This window comes from Austrofundulus limnaeus, unplaced genomic scaffold (genome assembly GCF_001266775.1).
Source record: "Austrofundulus limnaeus strain Quisiro unplaced genomic scaffold, Austrofundulus_limnaeus-1.0 Scaffold178, whole genome shotgun sequence".
In the NCBI taxonomy this organism is placed as follows: Eukaryota; Metazoa; Chordata; class Actinopteri; order Cyprinodontiformes; family Rivulidae; genus Austrofundulus; species Austrofundulus limnaeus.
This window is the reverse complement of record NW_013952580.1, coordinates 144,947-155,636: the sequence shown is the minus strand read 5'-3', so window position 1 is coordinate 155,636 and position 10,690 is coordinate 144,947. Positions and strand designations below refer to the sequence as shown.

General features: G+C 38.9%; 1 protein-coding gene and 1 long non-coding RNA gene across 2 annotated transcripts in view; one reads left to right on the top strand and one right to left on the bottom strand.

The window, feature by feature from the left end:
- Nucleotides 1-387: 387 nt before the first annotated feature.
- LOC106524163 (thymocyte selection-associated high mobility group box protein TOX) overlaps nucleotides 388-10,690 on the bottom strand; it is a gene marked incomplete at its 5' end in the record, with an annotated part of 59,856 nt that continues 49,553 nt past the window's right edge. Inside the window, 5 exon segments of the mRNA XM_014017856.1 lie at nucleotides 388-769; nucleotides 1,673-1,812; nucleotides 2,227-2,625; nucleotides 6,534-6,614; nucleotides 10,140-10,370. Of these exon segments, the coding sequence (XP_013873310.1) occupies nucleotides 727-769; nucleotides 1,673-1,812; nucleotides 2,227-2,625; nucleotides 6,534-6,614; nucleotides 10,140-10,370 (894 nt within the window).
- Nucleotides 2,632-10,690, top strand: part of LOC106524164 (uncharacterized) — a 122,988-nt gene continuing 114,929 nt past the window's right edge. The window contains exon 1 of the long non-coding RNA XR_001310978.1: nucleotides 2,632-3,642. This is a non-coding gene — a long non-coding RNA (uncharacterized LOC106524164). The remainder of the gene's footprint in view (nucleotides 3,643-10,690) is intronic.

The window sequence follows — 10,690 nt, the reverse complement described above, 5'->3', positions numbered from 1 at the left end:
AAAAAAAAAAAAAAAAAAAGGATATAAAAAAAAAGCAAGGGACTGCAGCTTAATACACACATAAGAGGGATCCATTTCAGTGATATTTACAATCACTCAGTGATAAAGGAGTTGAGGGAGTCCTTTACTAAGAGAAAAGATGATTTACAAATRTCTCACGTGTTTGCGACTACACCTTTTATCAAAATGTTGCTTTGCTTTCACTCAGCCGGGGGGTTTTAGATCGTCCTGATGCCCATCCACCCTGGATCTGGTGATTATATTCAGTTCTTAGATTCCCCTACTTAAACCTTTATGCTTTGAGCATTTCATCTCCCTAATAAGGGCAGTTCATGGCAAACACAGAGTGATGGAGTGAAGAGGAAAGAAATCTTCTTTTTGAAAAAAAAAAAAAAAAAGGAAACAATGTGAGAAGACATTTTTTTTTTGGTCCTTATATTTCCAGTATGTCGGCATGAGCTTAAAGCTCACTGCCAGCTCAGAAAACTCTTCACTGACAAGGAGGAGAAGGGGAAAAAAAAAAAAAGAATGTAAAGGAAGTGCCTCAGGCTTGTGGCCGATTTAAGTGCTTGGCAAAAAGGTGAAGTTACTGTAGCAGTCTTTGGGATTTTCAAAATCCATTAAAAAAAAGATAGAAAACAAAACGGTGTGAAAGCAGATACATCGACGATGCTGTTGTTATGTTAGAAAGCTTTCTGGAGTTTGACATGTGGAGGTCGTTTAACTTCAAGTGAGGTAGAGAGGCTTGTCCCGAGCTCCCATCCCACTGCTGGAAAAAAACAAACAAACAAACAAAAAACACAAGTAGTATATTAATATTTAACACGATCCACGGACAAATGCAAATACAGTGACAGTATATTCTACCAGGAAAATCATTTTTTAATGAAAACTTGGTTTAAGCAAAACAAAAGCTGTCAACAAACAACCAAGATCAATAGGCACGAGTTCAAATTTAGCAGATCAGTTGGTATTTGAAATGTCAGATTTGAAGTTGTTTTTCTTCTTTTTTTTTCTTTCTTTCCGCAGTTACCTTTACTGACAAACTGGAAATAATCCAGCACCTTCCAAAAGTCCAAACTAAGACGATCTGACACACGGAGTGAAGGTTTAAAGCAAAGACTCAATCATCTTCAGAGCGTCAAACACGATTTGACCCAGGCATGATCCCATTTGGCATACAGATGAATCAGCTTCAAATCCAGGAGACACATAACATCTCGCTCAGCTGCCTCTCTGAGCCCAGTTTCAGGCGGGAGACCAAACATCCTTCTGGTGCTCGTCTGAATGCCTTTAATAATATTCAGTAAAGTGATGTGTAAAGAGCGAAACACGGGGAAACTTAATTGGATGTCGACACTTTTTTTTTTCTCACCCCGAGCGCTGTAATAGCTTTGTTCTTGTGCTGCATTACTCATTTCATTTTCAAGAAGATACATTGCTTTAGCAGGTAAATTGCTCTTTATGATTAATACTGTCTGAGTCTCAGAGTGTGAAGAGAAGTGCTTTAGAGTAACTCGCTTGGAAAACGATTAACCGTGACACAACTACTCAGTATTCTCAACAACCAAACATTCTGAGCGGCACTAAAAAGGGTCAGAGCATTTTCTTTTTTACAGAAAAGAGAAAAAAAAAAAGAGGTAGTTCAAGGCGAATGGCGTTATGAGCTTACCCGCAGTGGTTGGGTCCACAGTCTCTGTTGCAGTACTCGCCGTCCCAGTCGGGGTTCTGTCCGTGCACTGGATTGGGCGCCCCTGGAGACTGCGAGCCCCCAACGCTGTTCTGGTAGTCAGCCTGAAGATGGGAGAATCCCTGTAGAAGAAACAGACAGGTTACAGTTAGCTTTGCTTTGTGATGGTCAGCCTTCACTGTGTGCTGAGCTATGACACGGCTTGAAGCTAACTGACGACACTGGGCTGTATCGACGGCCCGCTAAAAATCACACTTCTTCTCTAACATGAAACCCTGCTGCTCGAATAAAGATTTCACACAGTAAAGAACAGAAAGAAAATACATTTTGCKACTAAATGAACAACATTTTGTGATTTATACCAGTACAGTTGGCTCACAGCACGCTCCTATTGCTTTTAGGTGTCATAAATATGTTCGTGTCAGACTACCGTTAAGTAATTACAGGCGATTGTTGTGTTTTTGTCACAAATTCAATACATGGGAGAAATTTAAGCTCGTGCGGTAATTCATCATGTCACCCGTTTTCGCACCAACCTGTTGGCCGAGCGGAGGGGAGTTCAGAGACGCCTGGAGCCCCATTTGGTGTGAGATGATTGGCTGCGACTGCTGCATGCGGATTGGCTGGTTGAGCAGGGAGCTCTGGTGCAGGGAGAGCTGAGCGTGCGGGTGCAGAGGTGGGCTGATCTGGAAGGGTGCTGGAGGAGAGGCACTCATGCTGGGCGGGAGCATCTGGGACTGGCCGAGGGCCGGGGCCAGGGTGTGGCGGGGTGGTCCGCCGTAGCTCTGGAGCTCCGAAAGAGGGAAGGAGCCCGGTGGGCCCAGGTAAGGTGAAGAAGGCTGAGGGGGCACGCTGTACAGGGACTGTTTGGGGGGCAGCAGGTGGGAGGGCTGGCTGGTCTGCTGGGCACTTTTTGGTTCAGGGTCACTGTATGTCTGTGGAGTTAAAAAAAATAAAAATAAAATACACAGTTTTAATCAGCACATGAAAGAAATGAACTTCAATCCAGAGGACAATTTGCTGTTTTTATCTTTTATTATTCAGCAAAGTTTTAATCAATTATTTTGAAAACGCAGTAATCTGCCACAAAATAAAACGTCTGAAATGAGTTATTTTCCTTTACAACTTTTGCTGAAAAGCTTGGTTACACATATTTGTGAAGATGATTTTAGAAGAGCAGGTTATTAAACAAGCCGAGTTAATTTGTTTGATTTTTATTACACAAAAATACGCTTTTAAATTGGCTTCACTTTGCAAAGACAAATAAAAACTGCAAAAGTCGAACTCTCAGTTGAGTCTATCCTCCATAGTAACATCTTTTGCTAAAAGCAGAAGCCAAAACTCAGGTCTCAAAACAAAAACTCAGCCGAAATGATTCGTTTTGCTCCTAAACTCCCCCAATGCCAAACTGATYGGACACAACCAGTGCTGCCAACACAGGCTTTACCAAAATTACCTTTATTCTGTTACTTCTCATCAATAAATGACCTTAGTATAAGGCTGTATCCACACCAGGTAGTCTGGTAGACTCGGTTCRATTTGGGACCAAAATTGCAACATTTGTTTACATTTCGAGCTGGTGTGGTTCACTCTCACACTGCACTTTGTCAAACAAACCAAACCCTGTGAACAACCTGTTCCCCGCCTCGCCTGTGGGGGCGCTGCAACAAGAACCAATGAAGGATGAACATGAAAACCTCTGAAGAMGACACTTAGCGCAACTTCCTTCTTCACAAAATGCAAACAAACACRGAGTGACGTCAGATTTTAGCGGTTGTGCCGAACAAACACTCAAAAAAAACAAAGGGCTCAGCATGAGCCGAAGAACCGTGGAGGATGTTGTTTTTCACACAGCGCGGCTGAAACGGCTCCACATGAGGCGGCGTGCACCGAGTAGGAGCGCATCCAACTTCAAAGCAGTGATGTCCGCCCTTTTACAGACGTCGAGCGAGGTATTTGRGTAACTTTATTACTATTATTACTCAGAATGTCCTGAGCTACTTCCTGCTTTTGGAGCGGTCTCCGGCCCGCTTGGCGTTCACACAAGCATTACTGCACCAGAGTYCACTTCAACCGAACTGAGACCTAYGTTTTTAGGTGGACCAGAGTTTRCCTTTTTGGTCCGCATCAGAGTTCAATTACATGTTCACAACTCCTTAAACGAACCAGACTTTCTAGCAAAAGTGATTCAAGTGGACTAAACAGGGTTGGTGTGAATACTCTGGCATGACTTTTCAATATGTTCTGTGGTGTTTAGAGTTAACGCTGTTCAGATAGCGAAAACATATCATTGGTAGATGATTGTTTTAGTGTGATTAGATAAAAAAAGTGTTTTGGCTAATACTGAGATGAGAGAATTGACAAAAACAAGGCGTATCCTCACTTTTCTACAATATTTATTGTAAGAGGGGGTTGGTGTTATTTAACAAAAAAGAAGTCAATCAATCAATAAGACAAGAGATTTTTTTTCTTTTTAGAGTCTTTCCACAGACAGATGAAATTATTGACAGTTTTTTGTCTGCTATAGTCTACCATGCAGGATGGTGAGTGAAATGATGATCAATAATCACAATGAGTACAACAAAAGACTAAAACTAGAGTGAAGCCCGCAGTGATCTTAGTGCTCCAGTGCAGAATTATTGTTTTTACCTTTAAGCTCTTTATGTCCTGACAGCTTTCACTAGTGATTTAGCAGCACTTTACATGTTCATGTAGAGACACTGGCAGATGGCGAAACAGGTTAGAGCTTGAAATCAGCCGCTTTGCTGGATAGGAAAACACCAAACTCTACCAAAATCCTACAACCTTGACCTTTCTGTTGTCAGGACAGCGAGCAGGTGCGACACCCCCCACGCCCCGCTCCCACCTCYGTTCTCTCCAGGCCTCTGTGATGAGCTGTCAGATTGCTCATCTCCAGCCATCAGTGTTGATTAGAAGGTAATGGAGCCCATTTGTATGAATAGAGCCGGGGCCGAGGTAATGATCAATAGACACCTTGACAGATAGATGGGAAAAGGAGAGGAGCACACACACRCAGTGGTGCAGGCACACACACCTACATACATGCACACATACAAATATGCTGGACCTTAGGCAGAGAAATGAGACTGTTTGCCTGCAGAACAAATGGAATGACAAAAGGAATCTTCCCAACACTATATTGCRTGCTGTTAATACAAGTCGGCACTAAACAATGCAATCCTCAGCCTTCTTCCTTGCCTTTCTTTTTCTGTCTCTAGTGCTACAGTGCTTGTGCACACCAGGCACCATCATTCACTGGGCAAAATGTGTGTCATAGATCTGAATTAGCAGTCAAGTGTCAGAGGTGGAAACAGAAGCAATCCAATGATTTCCTGTGTTGTTTTGTGACGTATTTCCTATAGATGGTGAATGAAGGAAATCAATGATAACGCAACATAACAAAACGTGAGTTTAGGGTTTTTATTTTCTACTCACAATTTTTAACAAATTCACCTAAAGAGATAGTTCAGATCTTTAGTGGGGTTCTGTAAAATGGTTGTGAACAAATAGTATCTTACCTGTTAGTGATGGAATTTGAACTTTATCGAAGGAGATTAATTCTGACTGGATTGATGATGTAACATCTAACTGGAGCTTAGCCATGATCAAAGTGGATTGTTGCTACTTATAACAATTTCAACCTCAGAAATGTTATATTGGCTCTTATGAACAGAATTTAATAAACCTTTACACCACTGCCAGTTTTATATTCCATGCTAGTGTGAATGCTAAACTGTTTTCCTGTTTGTATTTTCTTTTGTGCATTTTTGGATGTCTGACTACACAAACACATTTTAGGCAATTTTACCCTTTCATGTATCAAAAAAAAAGTTTAAATCATTTATGAAATGGATGCCGTGATTTTTGGTATCTAACTTTATAAACCCCAAAAAATATTAAAATGTTTATTAGCTTTAAGGTACTATTTTGCAAATTTTAACTTTTAGTCACTGTTTTCCTATTCTGGCCTTTGTGAAAAATGTAGCTTTAGCTACTGTTTTAATGGTTTTATTTTTAACTACTGTTATGCTAATTTTAGCTTTTACCTAGTGTTTTGCTAATCATAGCAATCAGTTTTAGCTGTGTCAACAAATTTCAGCGGTCGTTTAACACAGAATTTACTGTGTGTTTTCACTGAAAATCAACATTTATCCACCTTACTTTTATTTATTTATTTATTTTTTTTTATTATTTTCAGCTTAAAGAGCAGTAGCAGCTAAGTGTAGCACTTCCATTAAGGCATTTCCAGCAGTAATATACAGAGTGCCTAATGTGACTGATTTTTTTAATCAACCTTTACTAACTTTTAAACTACAGTTAAAATAGAAACTATCTACTTTGGTCTTGGTTCTTCTTAAACTAGCTTTACAATTGTCAATCTGGTCTGAACTAATTGTTATTTCTTTAAACTAAAGTAATTCGGAGGGGAATTAATTGTTCATCACATTACCACAGAATCCCATTTCAAAAGAACTGAACTATCCCCTTTAAGGCAACTGAAAGAATAATTATTTTCTACATGTTCTCAYTGAGTGACCCCATCCCCCTACTGTACCACCATGTGTCACTATTGGCAAACCCCATTTGCATTCTATGGAAATCAAGTATTGTTACAAATATATTCTTCTCTTTTTGCATAAGACCCCCCCCCCCTCCAAAAAACAACAACAAAAAAACCCTCTTCAGCACCCACCACAGTCTCATCCAAGGGAGAATCCCCCAACCCCCCTACCCTACCCCACCCCAACCCAGCCCATTAGCAAGGATTTTCCATCCAATCCATCACGACTGTTAGCCGGGGTCTGTGTGTCACGAGTGTTACCTTGGAAACCAGACTGGCTCGGTACGCGGCCAATGCTTTTAGGTACTCTTTCTTGGCTGCCTCGGTTTTCCTCTTGTATGCCTGTGAAGGAAAACAACAACAACAACAATCAAAACAAGAGACTTTAGATGGGAGAGGAGGTTGACGTGGTCATAAATGTGCAGACACACAGGTCTCASTGCRCACACACACACACATGCACACACAAGCTTTCTTAGCTCTCCAAGGCACATGCTGCACACAAACATGTCTGTAATGGTTCCCTTTCCATCAGAGCCAATGGTACAGAACACCTCTATTTCCTCATCATGACACTAATACTCCCCTCATCTCAATGTGTCTCCCTCTATTGTAGCAACACATCATTTCCTTTCCAATCCACCTAAAGAAATGAACTGGAACTTTCTTGTTTCTTGTGCCCTCTTCAGCAGCACAATAACATTTCCAGTATACTGATGTCCATGCTAAACCAAAATGGTTGTTGTTATTTGGCATATTAGCATCSCATCTTCTATGAGTTTTGCTTGTGCTTGCTTTTAGTTTTATTGCTGGAAATGAATGAAACTTTGTATGTGGTGCTTTCAAGGAACTACACAGAGGTTTATAGTAACTAAGTATTTACTTTGTTACAATACTTAAGTAGTTTTTTTGAGGATTTGTAACTTTACCAAATTATTTTTTGAAATAGCTACTTTTACTTTTATTTTGTTAGCTAAAAATGATACTTTTGCTTCTTTACTTTAAATTTTTTCTTCTCTCTGCCACCTTTCATTTCATTTTTTTATTTGTATTTTCTTTTTTACTGTACATAGAATTACCTTTGTTTTTTAAGAAATGAATAAAGTTTRAAAATTAAAATAAAAATGTAACACCTAGTTACTCATTTCAAAATTAAACATGTTCGAACTCATCAAGAAAGAAGATAATTGTGCACTCTAAAAAATGAAGTGTTGAATTTACTCAAAAAAGTCACGTCAACTGGCTCCATTAAGCCTCATTTAGTAAATTGAGCAAATATAAATATRTTGCACAATTTCCTCTGGCTTAGTGGAACCAGTTCGATTCAGTAAAATCAACAGTTTATTTCTTAGAGAGTGTGTAAAAGTACTTTTACTTTTACTTTCTCAATATTTGTTAACAGTTTTATGACTTTTCTCATCAGTGAAAGTTATTTTAGGTAATTTTCTGTTCATGTAATTTTACTTTTACTTCTGGAACTACAAGACTTTATTATAAGAATGGAGTTTACTTGCTCAATAAGGCATATTCAAGAAATTAGTGTTTGTACTGTTTGTTTGTAACATATTTATGTTGTTGAATATGCAAAAACCAAGATGGGGAAATATTTAAATGCTTAGCCTCACTTATAGAATGCATAATGCCTTCCATTTTTCATTCCAGAATTATAAACTAAGATCACTTTATATTGAGAAATGATGGAGTTGTCACCATTTTGGTCACTCATGCTACAGTATATTGAAATATCTTTAGTAGTCTTGCATGAACTGTTGGAGTATGAGTTGTGAATGACTGTCATCTATCATCACACCAAATTTAACTGCAATATTTGTTAAAAAATGGCTGAGTTAAAATCATTTTTGTGAAGTCCAAGGTTGATTCGCTGTGGTGGCCACATTGTGTTGACTCCGAAAATTGTAAACGCTCAGCAAATAATAACTTTCTGACACTTTCATTAAAATTTATTTGGTGATTTATGAAACATTTTGTAACTGGTTCAGATAAACAAACACACACACAAACAGACATGTGCAAAAACATGTTTTGCTTCATTTTCATCTTTGGTCAATGGTCATAATAATTTGACCACCTTTGCTGATTCCAAAACAATACATTTATTTAACTGAAAAATATTTAGTGGAGCTGAAACACCCATGAAACTACGACCTCCTACTGCACATCTTTGTCATTATTAGCATTTTGTTTTAAAATTATTATCACCAAACAGGAGATGACATTAAATCCTGCAGCAACAAAAAGAATAGACTTTTCCTCCTGTTCGAATAAGATGCCCTTCAGCTAAAACCAAGGATGAGACAGTAGCGGACGGGGATCACTAATTGTGTATTCTAGGCAGGATCAAAATAGCAGGCAAGAAGTATAAATAAAGAGAAAGGAGAAGTTCACGCATCCCAGCTTGTCAGAGGGCAAATGAAGATGCATGGTAGCAAGCTATGTAAGGCAGGGTGGGAAAAGGAAATGGCTCGGGCTCAGACCTTTTACTTTGTTAATACTATAAGTTTTTAGTTTTCATGGGCATTGCAGTGCTGTTAAAAACCGCTAAAGACACTTTTGCATTGTGATTTTTAGCAGTAAGTAAAGCAGCAGCAAATGTTGTGCTTAATTTCCAAATGTTGCTTTTGCAGAGGTGTATTAGCACATGGCTTACAAGCATATTTAACCAGCGCTCGCTCAGTGTCTGCTGAAATCTCCCAAGACATGTTTACGCTTTTCCCACATTGACCATTGCTTGCTTGTAAAATGTCCTACTTTGTTRGTCTCAGACTGTTTTATTGTTGCACAGAGTACTCCCCCACTCGCTCTCTCCCATCCCTTTGGTTGAATTAAATTTAGAAAGAAAATCATTTTAATGAGAGCCGGGGGAGTGGGGATAAACGGATGGATTATCTTTAGAAAGAGAAGAGCTCATTAAGGTGAGCTGTAACTCACAGCAATGTTCTGGTAATTACACAAAAGATAATGACAACAAAAGGCTGTCGAAGCACCCACCCATGCCATCTATTGGTGGGGGCCAAAATGTTTGMGTGTGCACAGGTTTATGTCAATTAAAGGACATTATTCTTAAAATGAAAAAAGAAAGTGTGATGAAACATGGACAACAGATGAAGAATGTAAAATGTTTAAAAATGTTTACAAGTATAGTATATGTGCCAATTTTCAGGTATTCACTAAGGCTTGTTCTCATCACACACAATATAAAGTCATATAAAACTGTTTTACAAGAGCTCATTTTACAAATCACATAAATATTTTGTTTTATATGGACTTTTCCATATGGATACAGATCRTTATTAAATGAGACTCAGCTCTGCACAGATCGACAAATACATCCAGAATCTAAACATTGTTGTAAGTGAGACATTAGATCTATAGTAGCACAGATGTCTCATTGTTTTATGCAGAAAATGTATTCTCTACAATTTGAAGTACACATCAGCTGGAAGTTTGTGACCATGAAACCAATTTTTTAAATGATTTTTGTAAAAAATTAAAAACGTTAAATGCTGTTAACTTAGTGACTTAACTAAAACTTGTCGCTGTAACCTGACATCATGTAATATTTTGATCATACTGCTACTACAATACTCTATTTTTCTACTTCTACATTTTGCAAGGATCTACCCAGAGCCCATGTGGCACAATTTTCMATTAGCACTTAGCACACATTTGTTAATCCTTAAAATTTCACAATGACTGCACAGCAGGCAATTAATGCTCACAWAAAAAAGTGTTTTAACATGTTTAAAGTTTAGATAAGAACACTGCACATAAAAGGTGATCATTTATTCTGGTTGTTTTAGAAACTGTTTTACTGGTTTTAGCTTTCAGCTTTTCTTTTTTTTTTACCTGCTTCTGTTCCTCGCCAAGGCTGTCCCACATGGACGCCACAATCTTGGAGACRTCCCCAAAGGTGGCATTGGGGTTTTGGCCCTTGATGGCTGCTTGGGTGTCTCTGAAGAAGAGCGCGTACGCTGACACGGGCTTCTGTGGCTCATTGGGGTCCTTCTTCTTTTTCTTTTTTTGAGGTTTGGGTTTGGGCTTCATCATTTCTGCCGAGGGTCGCTTCTCGCTGCTTATCTGCAGGCGGAAAGACCAACAGAGGCCAGGTAAGGCAAAGAAACTGCTGCTCAAATCAAATTATATTGAAATGTTGACATGGCAAAAGCAATGTAAATACGGAAATCCTTTTTTTGTAGATTTACAAACAGTCACATACAAAGACAATGATTATTGGGACGATTTGGACAGCTACTTTTTGTAGAAATCCCTAGTCACTCTTATTGAGATCACTATTAATACTTCACACTTTTAATCAACATCCATCCATCCATCCATCCATCCATCCATCCATCCATCCATCCATCCATCCATCCATCCATCCATCCATCCATCCATCC